This window comes from Manacus candei, unplaced genomic scaffold (assembly GCF_025592945.1).
Source record: "Manacus candei isolate 608988 ecotype Guabito, Panama unplaced genomic scaffold, ASM2559294v1 h1tg000061l, whole genome shotgun sequence".
NCBI lineage: Eukaryota > Metazoa > Chordata > Aves > Passeriformes > Pipridae > Manacus > Manacus candei.
Window position 1 is genome coordinate 5,041,721 of NW_026138109.1, and position 16,693 is coordinate 5,058,413.

At 40.0% G+C, this 16,693-nt stretch overlaps 1 protein-coding gene across 1 annotated transcript; it reads right to left on the bottom strand.

Moving 5' to 3' along the window:
- Window positions 1–1,789: 1,789 nt before the first annotated feature.
- Window positions 1,790–16,693, bottom strand: TARS1 (threonyl-tRNA synthetase 1). Its single transcript, XM_051804438.1, has 19 exons — window positions 16,628–16,693; window positions 16,262–16,342; window positions 15,206–15,396; window positions 14,027–14,150; window positions 12,867–12,988; window positions 12,542–12,659; window positions 11,675–11,739; window positions 11,515–11,593; window positions 10,810–10,956; window positions 9,820–9,918; window positions 8,898–9,064; window positions 8,197–8,359; window positions 7,968–8,105; window positions 7,387–7,464; window positions 5,746–5,846; window positions 5,530–5,634; window positions 4,791–4,863; window positions 3,938–4,052; window positions 1,790–2,999 (listed from the first exon to the last, which is right to left on the bottom strand). The coding sequence occupies exons 1-19, from the start codon at window positions 16,646–16,648 to the stop codon at window positions 2,851–2,853; spliced, it is 2,136 nt and encodes a 711-aa protein (XP_051660398.1). The 5' UTR covers window positions 16,649–16,693; the 3' UTR covers window positions 1,790–2,850.

The following is a 16,693-nucleotide window of genomic DNA, read 5'->3' on the forward strand; positions in this document are numbered from 1 at the left end:
AGTGGTGTGATGGAGTAAGTATTATGAGCTGCTGTGGGAATTTCATCCCAAGATGTGACAGGAAGCACCTTAGTGGAATTACCCTTGGTAGTAGCAGCATTCAGATGGCTCTGGGCCAGGGGAAACTTTCAGGGGAGTTTGCAGAACTGAGGAGCTTCACAGAAAGCTGAATCCTGGCATAGTCGTTCCTGCCAGGTACAGAAATTACTGCCAAACATTACTTGTTTATGCTTGGATGATCTATCAGATTAGATATCTTCATTCCCTTTCATTCTGCGTGCATCCTTCAGCAATTTGCTTTAAAATCTGTTTTAAAGAGTGAGGAAACAGAACTTGCTTTGCAGTGAAGCAGAGTTGGAACTGCACCTTACCAGCTACTCCACAGGAAATGCCCTTGAAAATTTCCCTAGGGGTATACAGTATGAAAAGTGAACAGCAAAGGACTTGTATTTCTCTTGCCTAATTCTGGTAATGAGAGCAGGCTCTGTAGAACTGAGGCTTCTGAAGCCTCAGAGGCTTCTCTCCTGCTTGATAAGTGGTCCCACCAATAATCTATGACACCAAATCTGCATCCTGCCTTAAGAGACAAGCACAGTACTTTGTTGGAAGTTTAGTCCTACCAAAGATTACAAGAGTGACCAAAGCTGCTGTTCAGAGGTTGGTTGAACCAAGAGAGAAGATGTGCTGCTTGGGCCAGGCAAGTTTTGCAGATGAAGTGAGGCACTTCCTTTGTAACAGTAATAGCAGTATGTTTATTGATATAAAACAGCTATTTAACAATTTTTGATAGTAAATGCAACAGTGGTTTAAAAAGATTCAATAGCAAGGTGTGCTTGATTGTCACTGCATAGAGGATGGAGTCAGGCAAAATTGTTAGGGAAACCCTCCCATTGAGTCATGAGGTTCAGAAAGGGCCCCCTCGCATTCTGAACTCCTTTCTGAGGGGAGTCTAGGTGGAGCTGGATCCAGACTTAGTCCCAGATTTGGACAACAGTTTATGTCTAAAGGATTACATGTGTGCATCCACTCTTTATATCACTTAACCAAGATTTCTAAGCTTGCTGAGAATCTGTTGTGGCAAGGATTCTCCCAGCCTCAAGAATCCCCACAAAGAGAAAGCAGAGCTGTCTGAAAACCAACAAATACACCACCACAGTGAAAGCCAGACTGAGGCACGATTCATAGAGAGAAACGGAGCTGGTGGCTTGTTTTCCCTGGGGGACTTGTTTTGCTTCAGTATTTGGTAGTCCTTCTGCCCCAGGGGTAGCTGACGTCTGATTCCATTGCAGTGACTGCATGGGCAAGTCACTTCACAGGAAATTAAATCAGGTGCAAAATACAGAAAAGTTAGTAACTCTTACAAAAATGTTTGAAACCAGCAAGGCAGTGGAAAATCAATTTCCTCTTTTTTTATCCCCCACACAGCACTTAGGTGGAACCTTTAATCTGAATGAACAGAAGGAGGAGAAAATAGATTTTGCTGAAAGTTGCTGGGGTTGCAGTCTGAGTCTGAATTCACTATGGGTTCAAGTGCTGATAAAATGTGACCATCTCCCCTGAGTAGGGGAGTAGGTGAGAAAAGGCAGCATGAAATGCTTCTGCCTATACAGTAATAGAAATGGCAAAACTCATGAGGTTTCGAAAAGATCAGATAGTTCAAACACGTCCTCAGATTTGTCTGATCTTTGCTAGGGCTGTAGCAATAGCTTTCTTTTTAAAGGAACTGTTACCAATCACCTTGGGAAGCTGCTAAGGTTAGTTAAGATTTAAAAAAAAACCAAGACATAGATGCAAAAAAACCCCAGACCAAGATTTTATTTTTTGTCAGTAACAGACATTTGCCTCTTGTCAGCCAAACGTACAAAAATGCCTCAAACCAAACCCAAAAACAATTGATGAGATTCATCAGCTGTAAGATAGAAGGGGTGCTAATTAAGTATGTGATGCTCTGGACTAGAGGCTTGGGAAGGAAGTGTTCCATGGGAGGGGACTGTACTCATTAAACTGGAAAATTGCATTTGTCTTAAACAAATAATCACTATCCTCTTCTGTTCAGTACTTTCTTGTTTCTGGTGTGTCATACAACCTTACTGTAACGACAGTTCAGAGATAGGAACAGAAAGAGCTTTTGTTTCTAAGAATCCTGGTTTTCTTAACTGCTTCTTTGGCCCTACTATGCCGTGCCTTTTCCAGACAGTGTTATCCCCTTTCTTCAGCTCCAAGGACATGACCTGCAGAGCCAGCACATTTCAGAGACTGCCTTTGGAAAAGGGCACAGTAGGCTTTGGTTAGCAGCTTTGGTGAGCAGCTCGGTGCTCTGTGGCAGAGCATTTCCCCTTTCATGTGACTGGGAATTCTTGAGAGTCAGTATATTCAACTGATGTAAGACTGGGAGACAGGATGTCAAGATATCACTATCCTTGCTCATGCAGACATTCCAAAAGCTGCTGCTGTGCATGTTTACTAGGTGGTTTCTTAAGCCTGAGGTTTTTTGTTACAACTTTCATGAAAAACATGTTACTAAAAAGGATTTTATTCTTAACAGGGTAGTTAGAATGCTATAGGTATCCCTGATTAACATTGCAATTTTCCCTTGCAGTCACAAAAAGCCATTTCACCTTGCTTCATCTGTCATTGGTTAGAGGCCAGGAAATTTTACTTCAAGGTTTGTGAAAAATTGATTTTTTTTTTTTTACAAAAAGAAGCATTTCTGACTAAAGAAAAATCCCCATTAAAATGAGCATGAGATCCAAATGTGAAATCTGGCTCAGAACAAAAGCTCTGTGGTTAACTAAACTAGGAAAACTAGAATGTGTTTGTTTTTTTAATGTCACGTAGAGCAGGTGGGTGTTAAAATTCTTCTTCGGCTTGTCTGGAACGAGAGCGTTTCAGCTGCAGGAGCCTCTCCACAGTGTCTGCAATGGTTCTCTCTCCATGCACCTTGTTATCCCGGGTGCGGATGTTCACTGTTCCACTCGCCTTCTCCTTTTCACCAACAACTAGAAAAAACCAAGGCACAAAAGGAATGAACTTAAAATTCAGCAAGCTCTTCTCCCACCCCCCATCCCCGCAAAACTTTAAGCTTACTAAACGAAAATTCTAAAAATCTTACAGATACCAAGACAATACGTGTGTGTCTAACTAAAATAAATTTTATATAACACACTTGGAGATTGTGTTTCTCCAGTACCCAATCTAAACTCTTTGAAACAACCTCTGAATGTAAAGTGAGATTTTTTTTTCCTTAATAGGGTGATTATTTGTTTGTGGTCCTGAAAGTGAAATGTGCTTGTGCCTTATTTGTATCAAATGCTTAAAGTTTTAAACAATAGAACTTTTTCATGGTTCTGTCAGTTACTCTGAGGGCAGAGTTTCTCTGTCAAAGGCTCTTTCAACTCTAGTGGATCCCAGATAACTTTAAGGTCAATGATGGACCCCCAGTTTACATGACAGGACTAATGTGCTCCTTCAAATCAAAGACTTCAGGATCAGTTTCTAATGGTCCCTGCATCACCCTCTCTAAAAGTGGCTCACCCTGTGCATGCACAGCTCAGAAGTGCACTCCAGCTGAATGCAGTGAAAACATGGCATTTGTTTTGCTCCATTAGAAACAAGAGCATAAATTACTGGGAGAATGAAAAATAACTGAAGGATCTGACTGACAAAGGACAAGAGACTTCATACATGTCTCCACATGGCTGATGAAAGAACAGCAAAAACCTTTTTCGATAGCAACAGTAATGCCTTGGGTCACAGTGACCTTTCAGTGACAGCTGTAAAGTGAGAAACGCTATCATGTAGGCAGGAAAGACTCTCTGCAATGGAGATCCTTAGGAACAAAGTGACCTAAAACACTGATTACGATCCTGCCCTGCTCACCAAAGATCAAATCCTGTAAACAAGAAAGTCAGCCAGGATAAGGTAAGAAATACGTTACCCAGAATAAAGTTATACTGTGCAAGCTGAGCATTTCTGATCTTCTTGTTCAGTGTGCACCCAGGATCTACATCAACATCTGCCATAAATCCTGCATCATGGAAGTCCTGCCGGACCTAGGAGAAAAAGTATTTAAACTGTCACTACAGGATACTGATGATCATGAACTATTTATGATATGTAGACTTAAGCCAGTTAAGATTATCTGACCCCTAAAACAAAGACACTGTCATGGGCTCAGGCGATAGAGATGAGCCCAGTTCAAGAAATTAAAATTAAGTCAGCTATCATGCAACAACATACACACAACAAATAGGCAGTGATGTGAACATCTAATGTTTGGGCTGAATAGTGATTGGAGTTTGATACTGTAAAAGGCAGCAGGCTGGTGGAGCTTACTGATTAGAAGAGATTTTTATTTTTAATTTATTTTGCAGACTATTTTACTCGTATATAGTGTGCTTGAAAAAACTATAGGAGATCGATGCTGGAAGCAAAATATGCAAAGACTTATTTTCATCTTTCTTACTGCTCTGCAAGATGCATGTGGCCATGGGAGACTTGAACCTGAAGGGTAAGACAGCTTTTGAGCTAGAGCGAAAAACTAAGTTTTCCAAAGATAAAAGTCTCACAAAGACCAACATTTGTTGTTTATGTACCCAAAATCTAACTCAGGTTATCTTTAAGACAGATCTACACAACTTCATCAGCTAACTATCACTGTAATATAAAAATGACTCAATATGTAAAGACTTAGAACACTTGTCTGAGATAAATACTACTAATCATGAATAACCAGGTATTTCAGCTAAATGCGATATACTGAAAATGAAGCACAAAACCATGTACATCACCTTTTGAGCATACTCATCACATGCTGGTCCCACTGGTACCACCATTACCTGCTGTGGGGACAGCCAGAGCGGCCTTCAATAAACAAACAAAACAAGTTTATTTAGCTTTCAGTATGAAATCCTATTTACAGATAGAAGTACAATCTACACAAGAGACTCATCAAGCCATCTGGTTAGATTCGGTGATGAGAGCCCTACACTCATTACAACTTATCTCCTAAAAAGAGCTGAGTGTCTAAAAGAATTCAGTGTGGGCAAAAGCACTCGCTGACCAGAAGATTCATGTTGGGTTTTACAATATACAACAAATCATAATTGAGTTGTTGATCATATTACTAACTAAGCACAGGAAAACATTTACTTTAGTACAGCCTTGTTATAATCAGAGGGGTCATTCCCAGTGGGTATTATACATATATTACACAGGTAAAGTAGGTCATGTACATAAATAACTCTTCACAAGGCAGCCCAGCTGCAAAAGCAGTTGGGAGACTTATGCCTTGGGCAGAGCAGCTGTATGCTGCAACTGCATGAGCAGTATCATATAGAATCTACCATATCTTGAATTATTTAATACTTAAGGCAGGTGGTTCAGAAGAAATTGCCTTGTGGTATTCCTATGGTGTGTCCCTGTAGCAAGCAAGAAGAACAAACAAACCCTCTTGACTCTTAGATGCTTGAGGCTAATTTCTCTCCTAAAGTGTTTGCTCAAACTGGAATAATAACTTTTCAATGTTACCATTTGCCTCCATAGTTTTCAGTTAGAATGGCAATCATTCTCTCCACAGATCCCAAGATAGCCCGGTGAATGATAACTGGTCTTGTTTTGTCATTACCATCATGGCTGTAAAGAAAAGGGTTTCATAAGGTTTTTTTACTTGAAGTAAACTTATGCCTGTAAGCATCAGTGAAGCTAGATTATACAGAACTTAAAGCCACCAGCCTCTGTGCTTACCTGACAAAGGTGAGGTTAAATCTGACTGGCAGCTGGAAGTCAAGCTGAATTGTAGCACATTGGTGGTAGCGGCCAATGGCATCTTTAATCTGAATGTCAATCTTAAAAACACAAAGATACAAACTTTTACTACAGCTTAAAAGACAAGGATTCCCCTCTGAAAGCAAACTCATTGTTTTAAGATGGAAGGTTTCATTCAATGCAGAGGAACTATATGTACCTTTAGACAGCATAGTTTTACTTCAGCCTGTGTTAGGATTTAAGTGATTTGCAGGTTCTGATGCAAAAAATGTTAGAGTAAAACCAGAGTGAGTAAGTAGAGAGACAATACTTCAGGGGGAAACTACCTTAGATATCTCAGATTACATTTTGTGTTTTTCCATCTGGTACTCTCATGGGCCTTTTCACTGAGTGAATTAAGCAGCCTGTAAGTGCAGAACTGAACATGCCTGCACAAAAATAAAACTTCCTCAACATCAAACTGGCAAACTTACACTTCTATATTATGCAGTATTTGAATACTTTGTAGCCTATGTTACAAATTCAGGGCGTGAACGTGGGATGAGAATGGTACTGTTAAATAGTCCACTTACCAGTAGAGAGTCATAGTAATCAATGTTACTAATCCTGACCTATGAGTCAAGCCTATTCTTTCTTTTGCATCCGGCACTTAAATCCTGAGTAAATTTATGATACAAGTTAGACAGAAAAGACTGATAGAAAACAGTAGATTTATAGTGTCCTGACCTTATTATTTATCACATTGCTCACTTACTCATCGTTTTACCAGTATGGCTATATGTTGAGGCTGTGTCCCTTATTTTAATTTACGTATTACACACCCAGATCAGTGTTTTAACAACTCAAGACCTAAATATCTTTCAACTTTGCAATCAGAAGTCAGAATTTATCGTAGTTCAGCTAGTTACCATAGAGCTTCATTCTTTACAATCTACTTTTTCAAATTCAGACTTTATTAGGAGCAAGTGTAAGGTTAATTAATGTTAACAAAGGTTCCTGTATATTTGCCCTCTTTCAATCAAATGAGGAAATTACTAAATCTTGTTTGCATTTCATGTTATGAATGACTAGCTGCTATAACACATTTCACCTACAACACAATAAGCTGAAACTGAATCATTAGCATACAAATAGAGTAATCAGAATAAGTTTACTAGACGAGAACACTACATAAATGTAGTGTAGGTGTATTACGGAAAGATTTAAAAGCAGTTTACTTTTGTTCTTCTCGTGACCTAGGATTCACTTTCTAATGCAGGAGCTGCTCTGCTAAAACAGATCTTACAGTGCCACCTTCTGTTCATGTTGGTCCTAAACCAGTCAGCTCTGTTTAAGCTGCGGACAAATAGTTGATTCATGTAAACTGGGTTTAATTAATGAAATGAGTGTTAGAACTCACGTTACAACTATGTGAACACCAGGATGACAGAGTATTATCCCTCTTTCAAGTATGTCAGAGTTTCTGTTTCTGGAAAACCAGAAGATTTTAGCCAGACAGCATCTTAAAATGGTATTAGATAACTGTAACAAAAAAAAATCCCTTTATTCCTGGATAAGGCCTTTTGCCTTATCCAAACAGAATTAAAAGCTGAAACCAGATAGGGGTTAGCACATACTAACCTTAGGTCCATAGAAAGCTCCATCACCAGGGTTTAACTCCCACTTCTCACCAAAGGCATTGAGGCTGTTTTCAAGTTGCTGGAGATAAAAGGACACACACTCAGTGTTTCTCTCCATGTTACAGCATCAGGTCAGCCTGCTACTACAGATAGGTGACCCTACCAAATTCTCTGTACTTCTCAGTTGCTGCTGAAACTCATTTATTGACTGAAAAAGGGAAGTTTCAGAAGAGAGCCAACTAAAAAAAATAATTAATTAGTCCAAATTTAAACAAACAAAATTAATGCAATCATTTTAGAAGAGGCCGAACAAGCATTAGCTAAGATGCAAGAACTGTTTATGCCAGATTCAAAGTCTGTAGATAACTTTGAGATGAGATCCACCCTGGTACACCAAATGTCTATTCCGCCCCATCTTCTCACACCTGCACGGGCTAACCCCATCCCTTCCAACCTCCCTTTCAGGAGATAGATCTAAGTCTTACTATAGGGGCTGCCAGAACTGGTTCTCTTTGCAGTTCTTACAGAACTTGCAGCTGCAGCCTTGCTTTTGTAAAAAAAGTTAATAAAACTACTGTTTACCTTTTCAGCCTGATTCCACACTTCAATATCTCCCAGGTACTTTTCAGGACGAGTGGAGAGATTCAGTTTAAAGGAAAATCCAAAGACATCATACACAGTACGCAAGAACTGCAGACAACTCTTTATCTCCTCTTCGATCTTTATGACAAGAGATAGAATGTGTCAATTATGGAAAAAAAATCAGTTAATGTGATTTTAACGCCCGATTTCCTTTCACAGCAGCCCATACCTGCTCCATAGCACAGAATATGTGAGCATCGTCCTGCTGGAACCGGCGCACTCGAGTGAGCCCTGTCAGAGCTCCTGACAGTTCGTTGCGGTGCAGGACTCCAAAATCAGCCAAACGTAACGGCAGCTCACGCCACGATCTCGGGCGATGATCAAACATGAGGCTGAAGGAAAAGTTTGTTACTGGGAGCCCACTGAGAATCAAAATTCTGCAAACTGCAGGCAGTGAGAAGCTACCAGTGACTAAGCACATGCCCATTAAGCCAATGGTGTAATCTGGATAGAACCATCAGTCATATCTAGTTTTGTCAGGAAAACAAATGCACATCTCCTTTTACAGCTGGCAGGCTTCCCCCACCTCACAGAGAGAAGATACGAGAGGTCCTAAAACTGGGCATTAAAAGCTGAATGCCTAAAGTAGCACAAAATTGACAATGTCCCAGTATTTATTTTGTATATCTAGGTTTTGTAGTATCAAGGTAAGATTCAGGTCTAAAACACTATCACTATAATGGTGGAAAAATGACACTTCTCAGTGTCTCAAGTAAAGAGAGAATGTAGGCAACAACACTCACAATTACAGCATTCCTGACAGCATCTGAAGACAGCCATCTCTACAATTACACAGGCAAAAGGAGGAGGGTGGTATTGCTTTTTTTTTTCCCCAACAACTTTGCTAAACTGGATTTGCTATGTATTTACCAGTGTCCTGGGCAGTTCATGGGCTTCAAAGCAAAGATCTCCTTCTCCACTTCAAAGGAAAACATGTTGTCACTGTAATGCTGCCAGTGCCCTGAAGTCATCCACAGTTTGCTGTTGAAAACATTTGGAGTGACAACCTCCTGGAATCCACGTTTTCGATACTCACTCTAAAACAACAGTTAGTTGTTTTATTTTATTGTTTATAGTATTTATTTTATTTGTTTACAGTTGTTTTATTTAGTTTATTTTATAACTTTATTTGTTATAAAATAACTAATATTAAAGAAAGCAAAAGTACAGACTTCAATCCGCAGCCATAACAATATACAAATGCTGCGGTACAAAACTCCACAACTTAGGGAAGGAGGCAGGGAAGAGAAAAATTCAAGTTGGGCATGTAGTAAGCAAGAAGAACAAGTTTCTTCCCTGCAAGCAAAGCAGCAGTCTCTAATTACTCGATGATACTTGATAGTACATTGCAGCCCAAATATACAGTAAAAACAAAGACTTCAAATATTACAACAGGAAGATCAGGGGTTTTTTTTTTCATGTATTTTCAAAGTTAATAGGTCTACAGGGCCAAATTAAGTAAGTTTATTAAAATAAATCAATATGCATCAGTGGAACAGCAGTAGTGTGAGCTTAGCTGTACTATTAGATGTCAACGAATTCATATTATAAAGCACATTTATCACAGCTTTAGCTGCAGATATAAAGCACTTGTATAATATAATGTAATTTTGCAGAGACTGTGACAAGACCAATTTAAAAAAAATCAGGTTTCTTTAGTGCCTTATAGAATTAAGAGATTAAAATAACTTGAAATGAAAGGCTATTAATACTGTTATATGTAGCATGCTGTTACACATTTTTCTAAAATCATGCAACTTTTTCTATAGGCTTTCCAAAAGACAGCACTTACCCGGATGAATTCAATTAATGTATTATAAATGTAAGCTCCTTTTGGCAAGAAAAAACAGCTACCAGGGCTAAGCTCATGGAAGAAAAACAGTTCTTGGTCCTGCAGAAAAATAATACTTGAAAAACTCAGTATTTGCACCCTACTTTTTTCACTTAACATTCACAAATGAATTACTACTGACTGGGCATCACTATCAGTTTCAAAAAGAAAAACCTGGAAAAAAACCCCACAATATCCAATAGATCAGATGCCTTTTCACTAGTATTTTTATGTCCATCAGTAGTTAAAGGGGAAGGGGATTGTTCAGTTTTGTGTTTCATTACTGATGCTCCAAAACTTCACACTTAACTCTCAACTGTGCCCCCACAGCTGCCTTTGTACATCGACAAGTAAATGTTTAGTTCTGCTTCTGCAGCTAATTATGTGCACATGAAATGATTGTGTGAACTACAGTTGGCTAATGTGACACACTGTGGACATGCTTCAGGTCTGCACAGTGAATTCTTCTGTATTTTTTCATGACGTACTAGCAGCAGACACTATAATGCTGTTCAGAACTATCAGTTATCTGACAGGGGTATCTACTGAAGAAAAACAAACCCAAAAACCAACCAACCAAAAAACATAGCTCTGTATTACAGATTCTGAAATCACACAGAAGAAAAGAACTGTGTGAACAGACCACAGCAAACTGCGTTGGAATGAGCACTGCCCACAGAGTGGGGCATTGATGTGTTGCAGATGGAAGTGTTTCTGTTCTGTTCTGATTGATCTGTGTAATAAGGATGTCATTCCATTTAAAAGAGCAAAAAGTTATTTTTCTAGGACTTTGATGCTTGAAAGAAAAGTAACTGACTTTGCAACTCAAAATAAAATTGTGTCACATCTTGATTGTGGCAGCAAAGAATACACTGTCTTCAAGAGGCTTCTAGTTAAGGGGTTAAATCCACAGTGTTTTTGAAATAGCATTACTTAGAAAAACTGTCTCACCCGCCCAATTTTCCTGTGATCTCTGCTTTTAGCCTCCTCCTGGAATTTCTCCCATTCCTTCAGCATTTTTGCATCTGGGAATGAAATTCCATAGATCCGCTGTAGGGATTCCATATCAGCCTTGCCTTCCCAATAGGTAGAAGAATTCTGCATGCAAAAAAATAAATGTAACACTGAAGAAAAGGAGGAGCCTCCACTACTACAGCCTGCTATGAAAAGGCATATAATTATTAATAAACCATTAATGTGGAACAATTAAAGCGTATAGATAATTTTAATTGTAAATTCAGAGCACTGATCAGAAAAATCCAGAAAGAAGGGGTGAACACACTAAGCAAATATGGTTTCGGGCTCTCTCCTGTCTTCTTCCAAAGCCTATCTGCTCTCTTTGTAGCCATCCTTTTCCAACTGTTTAGTCACAAATAGCTATAACCATCAGCTGAGCAAAAACTATAAACTTTAACTGACACAGCTCAGTCAAAACTTGAGCTAAACTTGCGTTCCTATCTGTGCTGGAAGTGCAAGCCCTGGAAACACAGCTGGCTTCACACCATGTGAATATCATTCCAGCACACGACCTTTCCACAATTTGCAACGCTGAGATTTTAGCCAGGTTACTCATTTCACAGTACATTCTTGCCTCAGCCCAAAGACAGCAACACATTTTCAGTGAAAACATTTGTCTAAGGAAGTTTTAGCACTTACCTTATGAATTTTTATGGTCTTTATCTTGCCAGTATGTCTGACATGAGGCCCTCTGCATAAATCTATCAAGGGACCACACCTAAGAATAGGAAAGCATTTATTTGGTATATTTAACCCTAGATTCATAAATCCAGTAATATTATGATCCACATATAATTACCTGTATACTGTAGTAGTTGGAGTATTGACCTTCTCATTCAGGATGCGACACTTGAATTTATTATACTGAGAAAAAAGCAGCACAAATATTTGTTAAGTCTTTGTTAAGCAGGAGAACTGGCCAGCAGCTTAAATTATTTGCTAACCTGACGCTATGCTGCATCAAAAGAAGACTGTAGAAGAGACAGACAGAAGCACAGAGCAGTAGCAGAGCAAGCTGCCCAGAAAGCAGTTTGTGCAGTCTCTGTCCTTAAGAAATTTTGAAGGCCCAGCCGGAAGCCTGGTCTGATTTCAGTGTTGGTCCCATGCCCTCTGCATGATATTGGACTGGAGACCTACAGAGGTAGGTCTGAATGACACTATGATCCTCCTGATGTCCCAGCAGTGAAAACTCAGTAACGTCTACCTCAGGAATTCAAAAAAACTATTTGCTGCTAGATACTAAAGGGAAAGCATGAACTTTTAGTGTTGCTTGGACTTTCTCAGAAGTCCTTATTTTAAAAAACGTTTTATGAAGCTTTCTGAATGCAGCAGCACATACAGTTACAGTATCATACAGCCAAGATAATACAACATAACTGCACATAATACATTGCAAATTTGTATCTCTGGGAAATAAATGAAGAATGCAAGTTCACAGATGTTGTGAAGGTCACTCAGGGGAAGAAATAGTTCTTACATTCTCAAGAAACTAAGAATTAAACCTTTGCTCATTCTTTTTTTGTTAGATATCACAAATGAGTTTATAAGAACTTTAAAAAGTTAATTTGATAGGCTTTCCTCTACCACTAATAGAACATACACTGAAGTTACAAACACTTAAAGACTAATTGCATGAGGCTAGAAACAACCTTCTAAAACAGCCTACCTTAAACATTTCAAGTAGTGTTTCCTTCTTAACTTCCAGTCTCTCAAAGGCTTGTTTTTCCTTCATTATCTTTTTGCATAATGTTTCCAAAGCAGAGAAGTCATTACTTGATACACCCCTAAAATAAACACACACACACACAGAAGTGAATAATTTTTGCTTCCATTCGCAATTTGTGATCCACTAGCTTGTGGATGGGAGGCATTACAAAGGACAAAGTCATCTACAGCAGTAGAGATGATGTCCCAGAAACAAGTACGTAACAGAAATTTTGCTGTGACTGCCACCCCACACCTCCAAAAAACCAGAAAAATACAAAACATACCCTTCCTCAAGGAACATGTCGTAATAAAATCCATTTTCGATTGGTGGGCCGTAGCACAAACAGCCACCATAGATCCGTTCCATTGCTTCACCCATTATGTGAGCGCTTGAGTGCCAGTACACCTAGTGGAAGTAAAAAAAGAGGGAATTAGTGCATTTCAACTGTTTTATTTAAAACCTTTTCTGAAACTCTTGCTTTTAAGGATACACTAGATCAGTCAGGAGAAGAGAAGTGACCTGCCCAGCAACGCTCTCAGCCCAAGCACCAATGTTTCCAAAAGGTAGCATTTCCACCACAAACCTGTTTAGACTGTGGTAGCAAACAATTCTTATTTCCAACTACTGTTGAAATTATTCAATTATTTTAAGAAGTCTGGAAACTAATTCAGAAACCTTTTCTTCCTAAGAACTTCAATCAGTCAACTCTGCATAAAGACCAAAAGGTGTGCTTTCAACATTAGGCTGTTGTCCTAGTCCAAAGATTTTATGCACGGGAAATCCTGCACATTCCATCTTCTAGGACATCTGAGGTTTTGACAAAACTAAATCTGTAAGAGTTTGTCTGTCTTGACTAGCACAGACAAATCAGGAGCCCTCACTTAGCCAGTAAGAAAACTCTGAGTTTGAATGCAAGACTTTTGTGATGAGTTTGACTGGCAGCTTCTTGTACCAACTCATTTTTTCTAAAGATAGTATTTATCAGTTTACTGGATATCCACATTTATCTGAAGGAGTAGGCAAAATAAAGTAGGTACATCTGCATGTAAAAAGAAAAAGAGGAGCCCACTCAGTACTTTTATCATTGTACGTAGACAGTACTTTTGTACTGTTTTGTTCTCAAAGGCAGTGCTGAAGAGGTCAGTTCAAAAGACCTCCTTTATATGAACACAAAGGTTGTAAATGTAAAATTTTAATAAGAATAAACTTGACATAATCTACAGCAACTGTGAGCAGAATTGGCTACAAATACACAGCAGAATGTACATTATCTGTAGTACCGAAACCACTCTGTAAGGAACTATTAGGAAATGCAGATGTACCTACACTGCAAACCTGTCCCTTCCTCTTCATCTTCTGAACACAGTAAATATGCAAATAACTACCAGAGGCTGAATTTCATGTAAATCCAAGGGCAAACAAGTTTTGGTAGAAGATACTCACTGCTTGAGCCTCTTCATCTTCAAATTTAAGCAGCTCCAAGGTACAATCCTCCTCCAAAGGACGATCTAGATCCCAAACCATCTTGTTCACTTTAGCAATAACAGTGTTGTCAGCTAATCCCTGACTACAGAATAAACATAAAAGTACAATTATAAGTCATAATAAGTATACAGTATTTTGAAATCAGTAGAAGTCCCCTGGATTTTCCCCTCCAGGTTGAATAAGATTAGGAGTGCTCAGAGTGGACACAATGTCATAAATAAATTCCAAATAAACAAGCAGTTTAGCTAGTCTTGAACACTCATGAAAAATCCTATTTATATTTCAGAGATATGGAAAGTAAATTGTGTTATATACCCAACATTCACACATTTTTTAACATACTTGACTTAGAGGCAGCCACCTCAAGGTACTAACCTGACTTCCCAATCCTGTTGCAATATAACACAGAACTTCTCTCATAAAAATTATCCAGTACCATTTTTGATGTAGTAACTTTATAGTTTGTATCCACTAGGCAAAATACCCTTTTCTTGATCCCAAATCACAAAAGTAAATAAATTCCAATGTCATAGCACCTTTCGGGGAGGGGGGATGGGACAGAAAGAAAACAAAAAAAGGCATCTCACCTTTAGGAATCATCCAATTTTTGTAATTTTAACTGTCAGGGTGTTCACTGTGTATCATTCAAAAATGACCCACAGCCAGTATGAGTAACCTGTAGATGTGCAATACTCTTTTGGATAGGTATCTCCCATGCAAGTAAAAGTACAATTAAGTGAGAGATACTCATATGTTACCTTTCTCTGAAATCAATTGAAACATCACCCAGCAGTTGTCCTCCTCAGGCCAATGCAAGCTGGTTTGCAAGTGCTAACATTCAATCTGATCATTTACTAGCAAATCAGGTCTTAATGCAAGAGCAGTACTTGCAGGAGAAAATCCGCAAGTAATGTGTATCAAAAAGACCTCAATTCTATTCTTATTTAATTTTAGAAACTGTACCTTTATAAAGAAGAAAAAAATTTCACTCCAAAACTAAAACCCAACCGGTTACCTCCAGTTCATCGTACACAAGGTGCTTTGAGAAGAGATAAATGACTAAGAAATCATACATTACCCATCCCCTCAAAGCCACTCTCTGACCCTGATTGTGTGTATCGCGGAACAGAACCGTACCTAATTCCACAAGCAATTTGATAAGGAGTAGTCTTCCAAGATTCAGCATCAACCTGCTTGCCATCAGGTAGTGTAACTTTAATGGGTTTACTATCCTTTGCCGCTCTTTCTGCAAGGAGTGCATCATGTTCAGCTTTAAGTTTATTGTACATCTCTAAACGTTCATTGATAAATGCAGGCCAAGGATTCAGCTACACAGAATAAAGAGAAAGGAAAATGGTTTATAGATTATTAATCTGATAGCACGTTATGTCAAGAATGCAAACAGTAGTTATACTTTTCATAAGCAGCTACGTGACGGTATCTATATACGTACTATATCTAAAAAATAATCAACATTATTCCAGGTTATGTAGTATTAGTTACATCATTCATAATGTCATAAGGCTTCAGTTGAATGAAAACTATACCATTGTACACCTGTTTAATAAACCACATATGTTACCAACCACCTACACAGCTTATTAAACACCTGTTTAATAACCTAAATAAGGGCAAAAATCAACCTGAAAAGACTGTGTAAGAGCAATGTAAAACCAGATTTTTCTTATTAAGTCAAAAAACTGCGGCAATGCCGGTTTCTGTCCAGCCAGACAGGAACTGACTCCAGCTTACACACGTGTACTGACGTCAGGACTACCTGCCTGGGCACAGCCAAGGTTGCACAGCTCCGCAGCTGGCTCAGGACTGCTGCTGGCTCGCAGCTGGCCCTCTGTGCAGTCAGAAGGATGTGTGTTTTACCCACCATAAAGACGGAAAAGACAAGAGCACCTTATGCAGACTTTCCTCATCCCAAAGATCTGCCTCCTGCCTCCCGCTGCAAACAGGGTCACAGGTGGAAAGCATCGCCGAGCCGCAGCTGTGCCAATCTGAGCTGCCCTCCCATTACCCCAAGGAAACTTGGTGCAGAACCCGACAACGTCACTTCAGGCCAAAATCTGGGAAAGATGTAACTGTATCGCCTGATAAAATACTTTAGAAGGACGAGTTGTAGCAAATGCCACCAGCACGCCCAGGACACGGCATCTCCCACCCCCTGGCCGAGGGGCAGCTCACCTCCGACCGCCCTCCATCGCCGGCCCCGTCCTTCATCTTCTTCTTCTCGCAGTTTGCTTTCCTCTCTTCCCCACTGCCCACCTGCGGAGGGCGAGCACCATTTCCTCACTCTCCAGGAGTCGCTTTAAGCCCCCTCAGCCCCCCATCCGGCGAACAGACCCAACGCCCTCGCCCCGGGAAGCCCCATCCCCGCTCCCAGCTCCTTTTCCCTGGGGCACATCCCACCGCTGTGGAAGCCCCACAGAAGAGGTCCAGCCCCCTCCGCCGCCAGCACCCGCCCTCCTGACAGGGCTGCCCCTCTCCCGAGCCCTGACGCGGGGCCGGAGGGGCCGCCCCGGCTCAGCCCGAGGGGGACGCGGGACCCACCTGCCCGTCCCCTCCCGCCATGGCCGCGCAGAGCTCCCCGGGAAGGGGCGGGCGCGCAGGCGCCGC

Excerpts from the sequence above, each read along its gene's own strand:
- TARS1 (XM_051804438.1), bottom strand. The coding sequence starts at position 16,648 with ATGGCGGGAGGGGACGGGCAG. Across the intron at positions 14,151-15,205 it reads CAAATTGCTTGTGGAATTAG|TCAGGGATTAGCTGACAACA; the intron begins GTACGGTTCTGT and ends TTTATTCTGTAG. Across the intron at positions 4,864-5,529 it reads GAAAACTATGGAGGCAAATG|GCCGCTCTGGCTGTCCCCAC; the intron begins GTAACATTGAAA and ends TGTTTATTGAAG.